This window comes from Lithobates pipiens, unplaced genomic scaffold (assembly GCF_037356315.1).
Source record: "Lithobates pipiens isolate NorthernLeopardFrog02 unplaced genomic scaffold, aLitPip1_a1.2 Scaffold_23, whole genome shotgun sequence".
Classification (NCBI taxonomy): domain Eukaryota; kingdom Metazoa; phylum Chordata; class Amphibia; order Anura; family Ranidae; genus Lithobates; species Lithobates pipiens.
The window spans coordinates 231,022,295-231,042,850 of NW_027507785.1; the positions used below are offsets into that span (position 1 = coordinate 231,022,295).

Genomic DNA, 20,556 nt, shown 5'->3' on the forward strand with positions numbered 1-20,556 from the left:
CATTTTGCCGCAGCCCCAGTTATTTATTAGGCCTGGTCCTTAAGTGGTTAAAGTGTTCCCTGAAAGCAGCTTGAATATAGGCTTGAGTTATATATGAATATATATATATTCATTCTCTATCTCTCAACAGTAAAGTTTGGCTTTTTTTTTTATTGTGAAAGATGTTGCCCCAAGTAAATTGATACCCAACATGTCACGCTTCAAAATTGCACCTGCTCGTGGAATGGCGACAAACTTTTACCCTTAAAAATCTCCATAGGGGTCATTTAAATCTTTCTATAGGTTACCAGTTTTGAGTTAGAGGAGGTCTAGAATTAGTGCTCTCGCTCTGATTGCGGTGATACCTCACATGTGTAGTTTCAACACAGTTTTCATATGTGGGGGCCACTCATGTATCTGTTCACTTCTGTGCATTTGCTTAGTGAGACAGGGCGCTTAACGTTTTTATTTTATTTTTGACACTGTCCTTTTTTTCAAGAAACATTTTTTTGGGTCACTTTTATTCCTATTACAAGGGATGTAAACATCCCTTGTAATAGAAAAAAATCATGACAGGCCCTCTTAAATATGAAAAAAGACCTGCAGATCTAATATTTACACTAAAATGCAATAAAGAAAAAAAGTCATTTGGGGGAAGAAGAAGAATTTATTTTTTATTTTATTTTTATTTATTAAGAGCATTGAGCAGAAATGGCGTTTGACGTAGCTTCCGGCAGTGAATGCTATGGAGCCGAGCGGGGGGCCATCTTCCCCTCGCTCAGCAACCAGGCATTCACCGAAAAAGGATGTGATTGTCTCCAACTTATCTGCAGGTTCTGTAAGCGGCAGAGACCTCGCCCGCCACCGCTAAGTGATCTCACAGCGAATCTGCCTCAGAGACCACTTTTATCAGAAAGCAGACAGCCCACTGAAGAAGAGGATCAGCTAGCTGCTGCTATAACGATATCCCTCTTCAAAGAGCCACCGTATAATGACGGCGGGAGGTCCGTAAGTGGTTAAATCAGATTGGTTTACTCAGGTTGGCTCTGAGTCCAGGCAGGAGAAGAGCCGAAGAATGACCCTCTGTGTCAGGCCTCTCTCTCCTTCCCCTGACACCACAGGCCCAACTTTAAACACTTTATTCAAATCAACAGGTAATGGCTTTACCTCCAAGATAAACTCTGGATCTGAATGGCACTAGTAGCTTCAGTCCTTTTTGAAGAAAAGATAAGATTTGTGTCTTCAGCTAGCCACTTTTATTGATGCACTCATGGATAGCGGGGCCAAACAACACAACTCACCCAGTTTATCAAGTGAAGCAGGCAAGATCTTTCTCAGCAAGGTGAGAGGACAATGTCTGTATACAGTGTCCCTGGAAATGTATGCCCTTCTCCTTTTATCCTTGTAGCACTACAAGTGTCAGCAAGAGAACTACCAGAAATGTCTGTATACAGTGTTCAAGTAACTCATTCTGTGGTGCAGTGTCCCCGTTTCCTGCCAATGGGAAAAAGCCCCCTCACCCAACCCTGTAATAAAGGCCCAAACAAAACGTCCTGGAACAGCAGGCTCTCCTGGTGACCCGACTGGTACCCTCACACTGGAAAGCTTCACAGTCAGTCCAGCTGTGCCAAGATATGCACCCCCCCCCCCTCAGGCTGGATGTCACGACTGGCGGTAGAGGCCTGAAGTGAATTTACCGGAGACAGCATCTCTCCCTTAGGTCTGATCTTCGCCTCATGCTGACTGAATTCTCCCCTGGGAATCAAATGGAGTCTCTACTTTCCTGTCAGCAGAGCATGCTGGGTTTTGTAGTTCTGTCCCTTTAAAAGTCAGTGAGCAGCTTTGTGCTGGGACTAAATATTCCAGGCTCCTTTTCAGCTGCTGCTTGTCAAAGCCCCATTGATTGGTTTCCTGTAACTACTCTTTTAATTGGCTTGTTTCCTCTTGCCAATAGGAACAGGGGAGAAACAGATTAGCCTGTGTGTGTGTGTGTTCTAGGAGAGGGGTGGGGTGAAAAAGCCATCCACGGATTGGCAGGCAGCTCTCCCTTCTGTTAAAAGCCTGTGTACTCACAATGGCCAGCTTGGAGAGGTTGCAGGTGACTGAGAGGGGCACTCGCTACACGCTTTAAAGTAGAACTAAAGGCAAAAACTTCTAGTTTCCCGATTGGAAGAATTCCCCTTTTCTTGCTCCACTCAAAATGTTGGCATTTTTCTTTCACTTTCAATAATAATGGTAAACTGGACAGTTAGAGAGAGTAAATCTCCATAATGGGGACACAGACAGCAATAACAACTTACAGGTGTTGTATTCCATCTCCACTCTGTCCAAAACGGAAAAACCCCAAAAAACTACTACCTTTTTAGTTATACTTTTAAAGCAAAAAATATATTCAGGATATTGCCCATAGACGGCAGGTGGATGTGGCAATAATTTTCAGAGCATTGCTATTGTACATTTTAATATTGCTAGGTTGGCTTTGCTGGATTAGACTGACCATACACAATACAATCTAATTGTACATCCTCCATTTGGATCTACCATCTCCAAGGGCCTGCTCAGTTTGCTATTTGAATGGATTATTTATCTTCATATTGTGTATACCATCAACTATGTAGTGCAAGGGAATACCTGGCTGATACAAATTGATTGGAGTTGATTGCTTAGGTTTGTCCTCATATTGTCTACTTAATACATTCTCTGTAGAATCGTATAGATGTGCCAATCAGATTGTACAGTGGATATCCAACTTGAAGGGTAAAACTGTAATATAGCGTATAAAACTGCAAAACAAGACATATTGAAATTGAATAATGTTAGCTCTTGTGTTTCAGTCTACAGCTCTGTAGTTGTCTGTAAACTTGAATGCAATATGGCTACCTGGAGGTAGAGGTCGACCGATATGGGTTTTTCTCTGGCCGATGCCGATATTTAGAAATCATGGTGGCCGATAGCCGATATATGATGCCGATTTTTTTTTTTTTAATTTATTTTTTTTTTTTTTTTGGGCCGATATGTTAGGCCGATTTTATTTTATTTCTTTATTTTTTTTCCTTTTTTTTATATATTATTATATTTTTTTTAATCCCCCTTGATCTAACACACCTTTCCCACTGGGGCGTTTTTCAGGCGCTTTTGGGCTAAAAATAGCGCCTGTAAAGTGCCTGCAAAATGGCTCCCCTGCAGTCTGTGTGAAAGACAGAGTGCTTTCACACTGAGGCAATGCGCTGGAAGGATCTTAAAAAAAAAAAAAGTCCTGCAAGCAGCACGTTTGGAGTGGTGTATACCGCTCCTCCACCACTCCTGCCCATTGATATGAATGGGCACCACTGCCGAAGCGCATGCAATGCGATTTGGCAGCAGTGCTTCATGGGCGCATTTAACCTCTTCCTTGGCCGCTAGCTGGGTTATATGTGCCCCACTAGCAGCCAAATAGCACCGCTAAAATGATGGTAAAGAGCCGCTAAAACTTGCGTTTTACCATCAACGCCTGCCCGCTCCAGTGTGAGAGCAGCCTTCATAAGTGATACAGAAAATTTCTTACATTTAAACATTAAACAAAACAAACCTCCAATCAGTTTACTTGTATGTATGATTTAGATAAAAAAAAAAAAAAAAAAAAACCTATGTATTAAATAAAAACAGGTAGTCAAAACTTTTGGACAAAAAAATAAAAACGGGCTAACTTTACTGTTTATTTTATTTTTATTTTTTAAATAGTGTATTTTTTCCCCAAAAAAATGCATTTGAAAGACCTCTGTGCAAATGCCGTGTGACATAAAATATTGCAACAACCGCTATTTTATTCCCTAGGATCTCTGCTAAAAAAATATATATAATTTTTGGGGGGTCTAAGTGATTTTCTGGCAGAAAATACAGGACTTTTACTTGTAAGCAACAAGTGTCAGAAAAGATTTAGTCTTTAAATGGTTAAACTGAGAACTTCTACACACTGAGATGACTTCATTCATTCAAGTGTAAACATTGTATCATTTTGTTCTTTTCTTGGCAGCCTGCCCAGAGAGGAGGAAAGTCGTTTCTATGATGACTCAGGCAACTTACACTGACTTCTATACAGAAGTCATTTCAAAGTCCCCCTGTAGTTCTAAATCGGCTTTTTATCAGCACAATCAGCCGATGCCGATTTAATTAAAAAACGGCAAATATCGGCCGATATATCGGCCGGCCGATATATCGGTCTACCTCTACCTGGAGGTGTTCTGTACAGAATGCCCCCAGAAATGTAATTTCCTGCTTGTGTGATTGGCTCACTGGTGAAGTCTGCACAAATATAGAAGTTCAGATTTCGGGCATCCCCTGCAACAAAGGTTCTCGCAAGTTTTCAGGAACTTACAGCTCAGTACACCATCCATACATGTCAACACTGTATTTCCTGATATGTACACAAATGCATTCTGTAGGCAGGCCAGCTAATCGGCTGGCCGAACGATTTAGGGCTGCAACTAAAGATTATTTTCATAATCGATTAGTTGGCTGCTTATTGTTTCGATTATTCGATTGATCGTTTAATAACCTTAAAACAAAGTGTGGTGTATAATTTAATCAATATGTAAAGTTTAAAAAAAAAAGGACATGTATTCTTAAATATCTCTATGCAGTGGTAAATAAAAATAACCAACTGTAGGGAGCAAAATCTCTAATCCGCTCTGAGAACAACAGAGATAAAATGTGTATACTATTAGAGGACATATACACTGTATATACAATTAAAGGGTGCATCTGGTAAATATCAGACTCAGAGATCACATTTTTTTTATTTAAAGAAAAAGTTAGACTGTTTTGCCGATTTTCAAACAGAATTGTAATACATTATATGCTGGCCATACAAGAACAATGTATTCCTTTAAAAAAAAAAAAAAATTCATTTTAAGAATGTTTGATTTTTCTAATTGTTAGTAGTGTCAAATCAACATTCGTTTTCAACCACTGTGACTGGAAAATTTAGAAATAGAAAACTTCTTAGTCAAAGGAATTTTCAGACAGTGTATGTAGGTTTTTGTTCAGAAATGACATTCATTTTAAAAACAAAATGTTAAAAGAGAGTGAAAATTTCAAAACCTTCTTTCATTCAGCGAGAAGTACAAAGATTTTTTTCGTATGAATATTCTCATCTGAAAATTGATACGTGTATGGCCAGCATAAGGCTCGGTACACACCTATGCAGTCTACTTTTGATCTGTTTTTGCTCTGCGTTTTAATTTTTGTGCACGTGATTTTGCTGCGATTTGCGTGTTTGCATTTATTTATTTTTTGCCAATTTGTTGTTAGGCAGATTAAAAAAACAAATTGCTGCAAAAACGCATTACATGCTTTTCTGCAGCTTCTCCATTGAAGTATAGTGAACCAAAAAAGCACAATTTTTGCATTAAAAAAAAGTCCCTGACCCTTTCCAAATATGCAGCAGCTGAAAAAAGCATGGTTATAGTAGTGATTTTGCTATTTTTTGTACTATAAAGGGCTAATTTTTATTTATTTTTTATTTTAATTATGTTAGTGGCCGATTAATCGATTATGAAAATGGCAATCTATTAATTTCATAATCCATTAGTTGTCGATTAATCGATTAGTTGTTTCGGCCCTAAGCAAGTAAAAAGGTAAGCGGCAGTTTTAAAAAAAAAATATTATGCGAATGGAAATACATTTTAAGGTGGGCATCATCCTAATTTGGCTAGAAAAGTAAAATGCATGTTGACGCCCGCGCTATAGCCAAATGACGGCCACAGCGCAGACCTGAATTCCCAGGAGGCCGTCATATATCCCTGTGCGCATCATGATCAGAGTCTGAGACTCGGGTGATCACCGATCCAAGTAAGGGGCCGGTCTCGGCCCCTTACCATGTGATCAGCTGTCAGCCAATGCCAGCTGATCACATGATCAAAACAAAAAGTCGTGATTGTGGTTTTTTTTTTTTTCTCACACTGACAGCGGCGGAGAAAAAAAAAATCACCGGCTCATTTGAAAGGGTCATCGGTCCTGAAGAGGAAGAGGCAATTATGCCTCATGCCACCGGACAGTGCCCTTGAGTGCCCCCTATAAGTGCTGCCTATCAGTGTGCCCATCACTGCCACCCATCGGTGCCCATCAATACCACCTCATCAGCGTACATCAATGACGGACAAAAATTACCAGTTTTAAAATTTTAGAACAAAATACATTTATTTTTTACAAAATTTGTTCTTTTTAACTTTTTTATTTTGTTAAAAAAAAAAAAAAAATCGCAGAGGTCATCAAATACCACCATAAGAAAGCTCTATTTGTGGGGGAAAAAAAAGATGTAATTTGGGTACAGTGTTGCATGACTGCACAATTGTCATTCAAAGTGCATCAGTGCTGAAAGCTGAAAATTTGGTCTGGATAGGAGGGGGGTTTGAGTGGCCAGTAACCAAGTGGTTAAAGTGGGTTTCTGGGCAAATTTCTTATTTTTATTGAATATTTTAGCCTGGTAGTCTGACGTTGCTTTAACCGTATATATGTGTGTCGGTGTATGGACTGGGTGGATGTCCTGCGAGTCATTCAGTGTTTGCAGCTGAAGTGCAAAGGTTATTTGCTTTTCCTATGCGAGTCCTGGGATTTGTCAACAAAACCTTACCTCCTCCAAAATGCTTCAATCCAATCAACCTGCCTGCTGTCTGTCAAGGTTAAATCATTGCACATACAACAATCGGAGCTCCAAGTGTTGGGAATAGCTTTTCACTTTATATTGGAAGTGGGGAATTGTCGCCTTATGTCAGCGCTCAATCTTTTCAGGTAAAGTGGAAGGAGTTTCTGCTTCTCTAATGTCACTTAAAGTAGCCTAAGTGGTCGTATATTTCATCTGCTATGTAGTGTGGGACAAGAACATTGCCTATACCAGTATGAAGAAAAATGATTTAGCTTTTAATTTGGGTTTACTTTTGAATGAAAGGTCTGGGGTGTGTGTGTGTGCGTTTATTTTTTTATTACATTGCTCATTCCCACATAGGATATTGTTAATGAGACCCAATATTCTGCCTGTATAGGTCAGTTCGTAGACCTTGTACAGATATTTTAAAATGCTGCAAGATTTTGATTAGTGTTGGTTGTAAGATTATGCGAGGAAAAATTGATCTGTGCGTTATTTAGGTACACATTTTCTTTAGATGAGCAAAAGTTCTTGAGCAGAAAAAAATAACTTGGTTTATTGACCTGGCCCCCTGTTTTGATATTTTTTCTGATTCATTCTCGTTTGGCGGTGCTGGTCTGGGTACTGTCAAAGTTATAGTGATGAATGATGGCCTTATTTTCCAAAAATAATTCATTCACATCTATTTATTGGCCCTGCAATCTGTTTTTGTTGGCACGCTGCTACCTAATCAAACAAAATTTGATATATATAAAAAAACCCACAAGCAAAAAACGGCTAATGGTGTATGAGGCACAGGGCAATAGGTACTTTTTTGCATTTAAAAGGATTTTTTTTTCTATTTATTATATTTTTACTTAGGTGGATGCAGCACCGGTCCCCCAGACCCCCGGGCTCTAAGACTATGAACTGAGCGATCAAACACCGCTGACTACTCAGTTCCACCCAGTTCCTTGTGCTTCGTGAACAGAGAGCTGGTGACCTTCAGTCACCAGCTCTCTGCTCTGCCCCTCTAGCGCTGGGCTGTGGAGGGGGTGGGAGCGGCTGGCTCACTCTCACACCGAGAGGCTGAGCCAGATGCCGGTCCAGGCTCCTGGATGGATCCCAGTCATATGGTCGTGATCTTTCCCCAGGCCGTACCGGCTCTGAGTGGGTTTCAGCCTGCTGAAAATGGGTCACAGGAGTGCAGAACAAACTGCACTCCTGTGATTCACAGGAGAACAGCCAAACGAGCTTTGTGTGTACTTCTCCTTTAAGCTGGGTACAGTGTCTGGAAACCCTACTGAAAGGGCTGACTTTTGGTCAGTGTTTACAGCAGTTTAACAACTGGCTTTTGTTGAAGGGATATGCTGGAAAACCAGTATCTGATCAGTGCTCATTGCCAATGGCTGTGAGTGCTCATCAGGGTATTATGGCAGTTGGGGAGTCCCCTTACCTATCAGAATAAAATAGCACAGCGGGGAGATCGCTGCACCAACATAACTTGTGTTGGTACTGCAATCTTCTTCTCGTCTTTTTATTTTATTTATTTTTAACCGGCTTTGTTGAGCAAAAGAACAAAACTTGGAGTGTGTACCGGCTTTAAGAATACCTAAATAGGTTTGTTTTTTTTTGTTTTTTTTTTTAAACCAAACACAAATCTATTTAGGTATTCTTAAAGCCGGTACACGCTGCAAGCTTTTAATTTTTTTCCCCAACCAAATCGGTAAAAAGACATTATATACATTGTGTGCCTTTCGCTTCTGTCTTCTAGTTTAGTAGAAGTCTTTTTCCTCCAATGCCCCCACTTTCAATCTTCCAGTATGGTTGGGGACCAATAAAACTGAGGAAGTGTCCCTGGCACTCATCCAGAGTGCCCAACTATGCACGCCCATTCCTCAAGCTCTGCCATTGACAGAATTCATTACTACAGAGTTTATAAATTGAATATGACCTATGAATGTGGTGGGGGGACCTTTTTACCAAAGCAAAAAAAAAACTTTTACCCTGTGGATGCAGTCAACATTAAGAGATAATCGTTTCTGATTAGATCTCCCTACGCTTCTCAAAAGAATTATACTTTTATTTTTCATCCTACGATACTTTTATTATACATGTGCACCAGCAAAAAACTGTGGTTTGTGAGAGCTTTATCTTGATGCCAATGGATCATTTACTTAAAAACACTGAACTCTGGTTTAAGAAAGATTAAAAAAAAGTTTAGTGTTTTTAAGTAAATGACCCATTGGCATCAAGCTCTCATGAACAGTTTGCTGGTGCACATGTATAATAAAAGTATTGTAGGATGAAAAATAAAAGCACTATTTTTATTTTTTTGAGAAGTGTAGGGAGATCTAATCCGAAATGATTATCCTTTAATGTTGACTGCATTCATGGGGTAAAACTTTTTTTTGCTTTGGTAAAAAGGTCCCTGCCCCCACATTCATAGGTCATATTCAATTAATAGACGCTGTAGTACTGGATTCTGTCAATGGTGGAGCTTGGTGGAATGGGCGTGCATATTTGGGCACTCCGGGTTTGAGTGCCAGGGACAGCTTTAGTGGTTTTATTGGTCCCCCACCATATTGGAAGATTCAGGGGGGCATCGGAGGAAGAAGACTTCTACTAAACTAGAAGACAAGAAGCGAAAGGCACACAATGTATATAAGGTCGTCCCCCCCCCCCCCCACACACACTTTTTTTTTTTTTTTTTTTTTTTTTTTTTTTTTTTTTTTTTTTTCCGTTGGGTAAACTTAGACTTTAAACTGTCTGCCTGTACAGCTGGGTACATTAGTGTTCTAGGACATTACGCTATTTTAAAATTGTCAGTCATCACTCTTCTCTTTATAAGCTCTGTGTAATCTGCTCGGTAACCACCGTGATTTCAGATGTTTTACTTGTTGGTCTGTTTTCTTTAATTACTCTAGTAGGTCATTTTGTTGTATCTGATAGCTGAGTGTGTACAGGGGTATCCACCAAATGCCCAACACTGATCCTGAGCATTGCTTTTAGTAGCTGGATGGTGAGGACTAAAGTAAAACGGCAGATGTATATGCAGAAAAGGTCATGTGAGAATGTGCTCGACAACAGTGCAGTTGTGCATTCTCGCAAGATTTAGGATGCGTTTGCCAGGAGGCTCTAATTTTCGGTTTAGTGTAGTCACTGCCTGATGGAAAACATGAGTTTAGGCCGGTTTTGCTGAGGGCGGTACTGGTGGTTTGCCAATAAGTCTACCTTTAAGGTACCAATAAACATGACTAGGACTGGCCATCTTCAACCAGATCTGACGTACCCGCAGACACTGCTAGCTAGGGAGATCGCTGTAGAAATGGCTATTTGACAGGTTGTCCAGTGGAAAATGGCCGGTTGCTGTTTTCCCGTGAATCAATTGGGGGTTTTTGTAGCATGTCTCTCCTGGTCTCCTCATCCCATGAGCTAAACGCAAACTGTCAGTTGATCCGTTGAAGGCCATTCAATGTTTGTCTAATAAATCGTTTTGACTCCTTAAGGGCCCATTCAAACTAGAAACTGCACATCTATTGCTCGTTTTTTTCCTTGCAGTTATGCATGCGTTTGATGTGCAGTTGTGTGTTGACATGCATTTCTTTTATCTGAATTTGTACTGAGAAGTCACTCCCTCCTTTCTTTCCCTGGGCTTCTATGTGTCGTATGCCATTTGTGAGCATGTTTGCTGTGCTTAAAAATGCAGCATGCTATACTTTGACTGCACTAATGTTATCTAGTCCCATGGGATTACCTTGATTTTGGACAGTCTATGCAGTTGGAGTGCAGTCAAAAATGCATCCACTGCAGCCAACTGTGTTAGGTGTGAATGGGCCATAATATTGCTTTATTCACTGTAAACATTGATCTACACATGGGTACAGATAAAGATGTGATTTTTTTTTTTTTTTATGGTTTGCAGGCTGCTAGAGATTGACAGTAAATCACTGCGATCTGTCAATGGATCAAGAAGAAATAGCGGGTCTTCCTTGGTGTCCAGCTCCTCGGCATCCAGTAATCTCAGTCACCATCAGGAGGAGGATTCCTGGCTGCTCTGGGGACGTATTGTCAACGAGTGGGAAGAGGTGTACAAGAAGAAAGAGAAACAGATTAAGGTAGGGCTGATTCCAATGGTCATTAATATTGATTATTTAATTGTCCTTGCTGGTTTATTTTCACTTTAAGGTAAGTTAACAGGCTTCTCTTTCAAACTTGGTTAGATCTCGGTTACTGCAACTCGTATAACTCAACAATTTAGGGAGTTTACCCCACATGGAGCTAAATATTCTTATCTTCGCCCCCCAAATACATACTGTGTGTTAGAAATCTGTACATCGAAAAACCTATTCCCTACCTGTACTACAATGAAGACTGGTTCAGTTTCTTTTCTTCTCTGAAAGAGATCCCTACACTACATTTCCCAAAATGCACTTCTCTATTTACATAGAATTATATTTGATTATATCCAAATAAGCTCACCTAAAATTTACAGATTTTCATTCCTACCACCTGTATTATAGAATGCCCTTTGCTTGTATGGTATAGCGCCAATTCCTTGGTAGTTATTTCCCAACAGGAGCATGGTCTCTGTGCTCATTTGATGCTCCTTGAGTAAACCAAATGTGATTTCTATACTAGAAGATACAATTGGGGCATGCATAACATTTGTCTGGGAAGTTCTCATTTACCCAGGTCATGGTATAGCTAGTAGTCATGGGTCCAGTTGAATGTAACTGTCGGTAACCAATATTTCTTTGGAATCAACGTCATATGCTTAATTTTATAATGGTGAGCTGCATATCCCAACACATTAGGAGACATTCCACTTTAAATGTCATAGTAACTGTGGTCCAACAGTGTGAGCTGTGATTAACCCCTCACCGCCCAGCCCCTGTTGTCCTTTTTAACATGGTCCTTACACTTAAGGCAGGAAGGACTGTCCAGTCACGTGACCGCTTTTGTTGACTGTCACAATGGTCACTCTGGCTCCCAATTGTTGCTAGAGACAGGGAACTGTCTGACCACTTGGTCACTGCTGGGAGTGTGCAGTAAGCGTGTGGTCAGTACAGATACCTAAGCTGCCCATGGATGAATATGTGGGTGTTAAAGCTCATCCTCTTGCCAACACACATACAGTATGCATTAGTGAGCAGTAAGAGGTTAAAAGATGTGTATGTGGAGAAGTTCTGTTAAGGAACAACATTTTTACAGTGTAGCTGTACAGCCTTGTAACAATACGAGTGTTTTGCAACAATAAATTGCCCAGTCACGGTATATGCAGCTGATCACTGCATTTGACAGGTAATCGCCTTCTTTAATGAGGGTCATACTGCGACTTGATATGGTTGATTCGCACTTGGGGCCCCTAGAAACCTTGTGTTTCTAGTCACAGCAGCTGGCAGAGTAGTGCTACCCTAAACTGTTAGGCATAGGAGGTGGAAAATGTGTCACTGTACATAGACCATTTCCAAAGTAACATTGATGGAATACACCTTTTTGTATATAAAAATCTTCAAAAATACCGTATTTGCTGGCGTATAAGACGACTGGGCGTATAAGACGACCCCCTATTTTTCAAGTGAAAACATAGGTTTTGGGCAATACTCGCAGTATAAGACTACCCCCCTTCTGAGGCAACACCATTTTAAAAAAACATTAGAACGATTAAAAAAAAAACAAAGCAAGAATGCCAACTACTCATCTGCCATGCTGTGTTATGTCATAAAGTAAATCAAACAATAATAACACAAACAGAGATCTATTGAATGTCACAACTCTGGAAAGTAGAATTTTTCACTAACCAAACCTATACCACTTTTGGGTTACATTCTATGGGAATTGTCCACCAAAATGCATTTAATAACCCCCCTGTCATATGTCCCAGATTTACCTGTCCCTCTTGGGTGCCTGGGACCTCAAAGGCAAATAGCAGGATGTATAGTAGTAGGAGATCAGTGAATGGATTTACCCAGGGAAGTATGGTGAGCGTGTATTATTTTAATGAATACAATGCCTGCTTGGATTGGCAGAGGCTGTAGCATCATCAGCCCTTGCCTCTCTCTCTCTCTCTCTCTCTCTCCCTCTCTCCCTCTCTCCCTCTCTCCCTCTCTCCCTCTCTCCCTCTCTCCCTCTCTCCCTCTCTCCCTCTCTCCCTCTCCCCCTCTCCCCCTCTCCCTCAGCCAATCCGAGCAGGCTACTCTATGTAGCCTGCTCGGATTGGCAGAGGTTGTTACTCCAATCCAAGCAGGCTCTGTATTCATTAATAGAATACATCGCTCGCCGGGATTGAATGAATGAAATATTTGTATAGCGCACAATGCGAACTGAATCGCCTCTAGGCACTGTGGCGAGCTTTGATCATCTGCTAAAAGAGGAAGGTCTTGAGTTTTTTCCTAAAAGCCAGGCTCAACGGCATATACTGTTTGCAGCTGAAGCCACATACAGTATTAGCTGACATTTGGGGGCTGACATCCATCGGGCAGCATTGTATACCCGGCGTATAAGACGACCCCCGATTTTTGGGCATTTTTTTTAAGTGTAAAAGGTAGTCTTTTATATGCCAGCAAATACAGTAGTCTGATTAAATTAAACATTTGTTTGAGGTCAGTATCCTTATGGACAGATTGGACAGATTTACTAAAGCTGGTGCAACTGTGTAAAGTAAACAATCGGCTTCTAGGTTTTATTGCCAAACCTTAATTGAACAAGCTGAAGTTAGAAGCTGATCGGTTACTGTGCTGAACTGCACCAGAGTCTGTGTGCACCAGTTTTGGTAAATCTCTGCCAATATGTTCTAAATGAAAGTGTTATTAAAGCCAAAAACTAAAAGTCTGTGTGTGTGTGTATATGTGTATATGTATATATATATATATATATATATATATATATATATATATATATATATATATATATATATATATATATATATATATATATATATATATATATATATATATATATATATATATATATATATATATATATATATATGTGTATGTGTGTGTGTGTGTGTATATATATAATTTGCCAAAAGTGCCTTCACATGAACATTAATGGCATCCTATGTCCGTAAGGCTCAATATTGAGTTGGCCCACCCTTGCAGCTAGAACAGCTTCAACTCTTCCAGAAAGGCTGTCCGCAAGGTTTAGGATTGTGTCAAGTTCCTTCACCCCAAACTTGCCCATCCATGTCTTTATGGACCTTGTTTGTGTACTGGTGCGCAGTCATGTTGGAACAGTAAGGGGCCATCCCCAAACTGTTCCCACAAAGCTGGGAGCATGAATTTGTCTTGGTATGCTGATGCCTTAAGATTTCCCTTCACAGGAACTAAGAGGCCATACTCGACTCCTGTGAAAAGCCCACACCATAATTCCCCCACCACCATATGATTTGGACAGTGCACAGAGCAAGGTCCATAAACTGAGTGAGTTTGGGGGTGGAGGTAATTGACCCCAGCCCAATAGAACACATTTGGGATGAATTAGAGCGGAGACTTCGAGCCAGGCCTTCTCGTCCAACATCCGTGCCTGGCCTTACAAATGCTCTTCTGGAAGAATGATCCCATACACACTCCTAAACCTTGTGGACAGAAGAGTTGAAGCTGTTATAGCCACAAAGGGTGGGTCAGCTCAATATTGAACCCTACAGACTAAGTCTGGGATGCCATTAAATTTCATGTTCGTGCAAAGACAGGTGTCCCAATACTTTTTGGGTATCTAGTGTATAGTGATCCATCCTAGAAGCATAATTAAACCCACTGATTTAATGGTTTCCCAAAACCATTATATTTAAGCTGTGCTGTGAATAACTGGCACAGTTGCTTGTGCTCTCAATCAAATGGTCAAGTCCTAAAAGGGCTGGTGTCATACCTTCTCAATTAAAAGTGATCAAGCATTCCCCACCCCATAGCTACACACACATACCATTTGTATATGTGTGGCTGAGGGGCAGGGAATGCTTTGATCTATTTTTTGATTGGTAGCGCACAATAGAGGTGCACGATTCTGGCTAAAATGAGAATCGCGATTTTTGTGCTTGGGAGATAGGTCACGATTCTCGCGGCGTAACATCTTTCACATTAAAACAAAAAAATTGGGCTAACTTTACTGTTTCTTTTTTTTTTTATTCATTGAAGTGTATTTTTTCCCAAACAATTGCGTTTGAAAGACCGCTGGGCAAATAGTGTGACCTAAAATATTGCAGCAATTGCCATCTTATTCTTTAAGGTCTCTGCTAAACTATGTTTGGGGGTTCCAAGTAATTTTCTAGCAAAAAATATATTGATTTTAAAGTTGAAGTGACATAAAAAGATTTAGACTTTAAGTGGTTAAACTTCCTGCATTTATGTTGAAAACTTGGCAGACTGCCCAGATTTTTTCTTTACACACAGAAGTTTATCCATTTTGATCTAAGAAGGGAAGCCTTAGTTACAATGTTTTATGTTAAAAACTTGGCAAACTGCCTGGATGTTTTCTTTTGACAGCTGAATGAGCAGATAAGTCTCTCCACTTGTTATATGAAATAATCTGTAAACTCTGCAATAGAGATGGTCAGGGGGGTTGAATGAGATCATGATTTTTTTAAATGATTAATTGTGCAGCTCTAGTGCACAGTGACAGCTTTTCAGAGGGATCGCTCAGGCAGGTTGGCACTAAGATCTGAACATGCCTGAGCGTGCCCCTACTAGTCGCATGTGCAGCACCATGGCGACTGCAGGTCAAAAAGGCTAAGATGTCGGCTTTCTTGATGTTAAAGAATATCAAGGTTTAGTTGACTTAAATGTGGTGGCTGCAATAATTTTCTTTTGTTATGCTTTTTTTTTTCTATTTTTTTTTTCATCTGGCGATCCAGCCAGTGAGGCCTCTATCACACTGATGGACAAATCGGCTCCGCCTGTCAGTTTTTCAGGCAGACCTGATTGGACTATCCATAGCTCTATGGATCGGCAGATGCAGCTGGCGTGCGCCTACTGACACCTGCCAGCATTTGATTGTGTCCGCTAAACAGACGGATGTGGATCGAGTCGGGTTACAGTCGAGTGGAAACTAACAGGCAGTCCGTTTTTCCATCAGACCACCCCATAGAGAACAGCGGGCTGTGTCTATCCACTCTGCAGAGAGATCGCCCACTGAGCAGGCAGAGTCACTTGATGGAATCTGCCAATCTGAAAGGGGCCTGACACACTTCACTGCCTTTGGCCAGCAGCATTGTCATTGTCAATCTGGGGAGAGAGCAGTGTTAAACTAGTAGATTTTAGATGGAGTTGACTAACAAAATGAGCTAGAGCAAACCTTTTACCCTTTTAGGATAAAGGTTTTACATAAATTAGTAAAAACTGACCATTGTAAGCACCCAAGGGAGTGTTAAATGTCAACCCCCAGCTGATACTTTTGCTGGACAGCTTGGTTTGTTAAAAGAAGATTTAAAAATATCAGATTTACTGGAGGGATCACCAGATGAAAAAGTAAAGTCTTAAATGAAAACCATTGCAGCCACCACATGTAAGAATTGCTAAGCTGCAATATAATACATTTTTGGTTTTGGGTTTAATACTGCTTTAAATCTTTATATACAGAATTTACCTTTTTTTATGTGTACTTTTCAATAAATGATTTGGTAACATTCCCTGCTTCAGAGGTAAACTGAGATTATACCTGAAGTATGAACATTTGGTCATCACATGTAACATAATCCTACCTTGTTTAACATTCCAATCCTACTACCGTACTGGCACTGATGAATTCCAGGTATGGTATATTTTTACATAGTTACATTGGTCCAGCTTGGACCAATGTAACTATATATGTAGAAAAAAAATACATACACATTTATATATGTACGTGTGTGTGTGTGTGTATGTGTGTATGTGTGTGTGTGTATATATATATATATATATATATATATATATATATATATATATATATATATATATATATATATATATATATATATATATATATATATATATAATAATGTACCCACACGTTAGTTTGAAATTCCCGCTGCGAGCTCCATGACCGTGCCTGTGGACTCTATCACTGCGGGGATCCCCGCGATCATGTCGCGGATCTCAAGAACAGGGAGATGCCGATGTAAACAGCATCTCCCCATTCTGCCTAATGACAGGATACTGATCATCTGCTTCCTACACACAGCCCATCCCCCAGTCAGTTAGAAACACTACCCTAGGACACACTTAACCCCTCCCTGCCCCCTAGTGGTTAACCCCTTCCCTACCAGTGACATTTTTACAGTAATCAATGCAATTTTAAAACCTTGATCGCTGCATTAATGCCAATGGTCCCAAAAATGTGTCAAAATTATCCTATGTGTACGCCATAATGTTGCAGTCATGATAAAAATCGTTGATCGCCGCCATTACTAGTAAAAAAAAAAAAAAAAAAAGTAATGAACTATCCCCTATTTTGTAGATGCTATAACGTTTGCGCAGACCAATAAATGCTTATTGCGCTGTCCCCCCCCCCCCCCCCCAAATATGTAAAAGAGTACGTATTGGCCTAAACTGAGAATTTTTTTTTAAATATATTTTTGGGGGATATTTTTTATAGTAAAAAATGTGTTTTTTTCAAAATTGTCGCTATTTTTTGGTTTATATCACAAAAAATAAAAACCACAGGGGTGATCAAATACCACCAAAAGAACACTCTATTTTTGGGGGGAAAAAAGGATGCTAATTTTTGGAGCCACGTCGCACGCCCGCACAATTGTCAGTTAAAGCGACGCAGTGCCGAATCGCTCCTTCCGGGTATTAAGTGGTTAAGTTGAATCTGTTTGTAAGTTGGAACAGGTACATTTTTAAGTGTAGCTCCAGACACACAAACTATTTTTAAGCTTTTTGGATAGCATAGGGAAGGGTTAACACCCCTGTAACATTTCTTTTGCTGCCTGTGTCCATATTCAGAAGATTCCACCTCCCTTTCTGTCCCTATGACAATTGGATTTAGAAAATTTTGTGGTGTTGTGGAAAAACGCCTTGGTGATAAAGCATCAGTGGAGGTACCATTTTTCCTATAATAACTTTTACAGTTTGGGGAATTATAATTTTCTGTCTCTCTCATAACTGGCCTATGTCCCTGAAGTAGAAACTGCTAATCCATTGACCCCCCCCCCCCCCCATTTCTGGATCCTATGCTGAGCGACTGACCTGATGCCTCCTGGGCACAGGTGCCATTTAAAGAATGCTGTGCTTGTATTTTTCTGAATGAATGCAAAGCATCCTCTGATTTGGATGAGGCAGGGCAGTGATGTCATTCTCCCCACCTCGGTCAGGTATGGTGTGTGTGTGTGTGTGTGTGTGTGTGTGTGTGTGTGTGTGTGTGTGTGTGTGTGTCATGTAAAAGTGTGTCATACCAGGAATTCTTACAGCTTCTTTAAAAGGTATGTATAGTGATTTTGTACAGAATACCATTTTAATCATTTGTTTTATAAAAACTTGTAAGGGGGGGATTCAAGTTTAGTTTTTCAGTGATATCGGCACCTCGCCCTCCTTTTTTTGTTTAGAGGGAAGGTAAACTAATAAAACAATATCAGGCCTTCATAATCACTTACCGATTGTTTTATTGATTGTGATTGATGACTTGCAATGGAACGTGGTAGTCAACAGTGTCTTTTTGTTTTAGGAACTGGTCAGAAAAGGAATACCGCATCACTTTCGTGCCATTGTATGGCAATTATTATGCAATGCTCAAAATATGCCAATCAAAGAGCAGTATTCCGAGCTCTTGAAAATGACCTCACCGTGTGAAAAGCTCATCCGAAGGGACATTGCAAGGACGTATCCAGAGCATGATTTCTTCAAAGAGAAAGACAGCCTGGGGCAAGAAGTTCTGTTCAATGTCATGAAGGTTGGTATTAGTTAAAATATTTTACTTTGAAAAAAAGCTGCAAATAGGATTTAGAGCAGGAAAGGTGATTTTATTATGTGGAAGCTGGTAATCTCTCTATACATTGTGTAATATTTTCTCTGGCCAGTAGCGATCAGGACAGGTTTACTGAATTGTCTCTCTGATTCTATTGAGACCAGTGATGCAGAGGTCAGAATTGGGCCTTGTAAAGATGACTGTTACTGGATTCCCAAATTCACAAATTGGGCTATTGTAATTTTCCGTATTTGAAGAGATAAGAGTTCTGTAATCTAGCTGCTTCAGATATTACTATATGATTTCTAAAACTAGACTATGTATTTAATAAGGCCTGTTTTATGATCTATGAAGGTTTTCCATTGCCATCGGGCGTCATTCACATGGGTGTAAAACTTTCTCATAATGCACGTTTTCTAGGAGAAAAGTTCCCTTGTAATGATCAATCACTTGCGCATAGATGCGTTTAAATGTGTTGAGAGGAGTATACATACATAATTTTTTTTTCTGAGCCTTTATTTTTCCTCCTTTTTGTTCAGTTTCTGTTTCACACTGTTGTACTCCAGCAGCGGATCTCCCTGCTTAGCGCGGGATCTCTCTGCTGATCCCACTGAGCAGGCAGATGACCAGGTCTGTGCTCACTCCTCTGATGCAGACACGGACACAGCCCACTTTCCTCTATGGGCAGTTGGATGTACACAGACCACCTGTATCGTTTTACATCTGTCATCCGATCCCCTAAACTGATTTGGGCACAGTTGCCTTATGGATCTGGTTTTTACCGGACAGGATTGTAGGTCGGCGGGTGTAATCGGACATGTCTGCTTACGCCGCTGCTCCATAGGGGTTAATGGATGGTACGGTCAGGTCCATAAATATTGGGACATCGACACAATTCTAATCATTTTGGCTCAATACACCACCACAATGGATTTGAAATGAAACTAACAATATGTCCTTTAACTGCAGACTTTCAGCTTTAATTTGAGGTTATTTACATCCAAATCAGGTGAATGGTGTAGGAATTACAACAGTTTGTATATGTGCCTCCCACTTTTTAAGGGACCAAAAGTAATGGGACAGATTAACAATCATCCAACAAACTTTCACTTTTTAATACTTGGTTGCAAATCCTTTGCAGTCAATTACAGCCTGAAGTCTGGCATGCATAGACCTCACCAGACGCTGGGTTTCATCCCTGGTGATGCTCTGCCAGGCCTCTACTGCAACTGTCTTCATTTCCTGCTTGTTCTTGGGGAATTTTCCCTTCAGTTTTGTCTTCAGCAAATGAAATGCATGCTCAATTGGATTCAGGTCAGGTGATTGACTTGGCCATTGCGTAACATTCTACTTCTTTCCCTTAAACTCTTTGGTTGCTTTCACAGTATACTTCGGGTCATAGTCCAGCTGCATATGAATATGAGCACCTAATATTGCCTGAAACACTAAAGAATTCATCCTGCTGCTTTTGTCAGCAGTCTCATCAATAAATACAAGAGAACCAGTTCCATTGGCAGCCATACATGCCCACTCCATGGGACTACCACCACCATGCTTCACTGATGAGGTGGGTATGCTTTTGGGTCATGAGCAGTTCCTTTCCTTCTCCATACTTTTCTCTTGCCATCACTCTGGTACAAGTTGATCTTGGTCTCATCTGTCCATAGGATGTTGTTCCAGAGCTGTGAAGGCTTTTTTAGATGTTGCTTGGCAAACTCTAATCTGGCCTTCCTGTTTTTGAGGCTCACCAATGGTTTACATTTTGTGGTGAACCCTCTTTATTCACTCACTTTGTTTACTTTGACACACATACACCTACCTCCTGCAGAGTGTTCTTGATCTGGCCAACTGTTGTGAAGGGTGTTTTCTTCACCAGGGAAAGAATTCTTCGGTCATCCACCACAGTTTTGGTGTTGCTGAGCTCACCGGCCCGTTCTTTCTTTTTAAGGATGTTGATTTGGCCACACATAATGTTTTCCTTTTCTTACATCAGGGGACACAGAGCCATAGTAATAACTATGTGGGTTATATCGGCGTATCAGGTGCTGGACACTGGCACGCCTCTTAAGGCGTGAACTTCCCCCATATAACCC

The 20,556-nt window shown here is 40.4% G+C and overlaps 1 protein-coding gene across 2 annotated transcripts in view; it reads left to right on the forward strand.

Annotated features, from left to right (window-relative positions):
* Window positions 1-20,556, forward strand: part of EVI5 (ecotropic viral integration site 5) — a 212,970-nt gene that overhangs the window by 5,688 nt on the left and 186,726 nt on the right. For both annotated transcript variants that reach the window (XM_077452914.1, XM_077452915.1), the window contains exons 2-3: window positions 10,506-10,698; window positions 18,224-18,448. In XM_077452914.1, coding sequence (XP_077309040.1) covers window positions 10,506-10,698; window positions 18,224-18,448 — 418 coding nt within the window. The remainder of the gene's footprint in view (window positions 1-10,505; window positions 10,699-18,223; window positions 18,449-20,556) is intronic.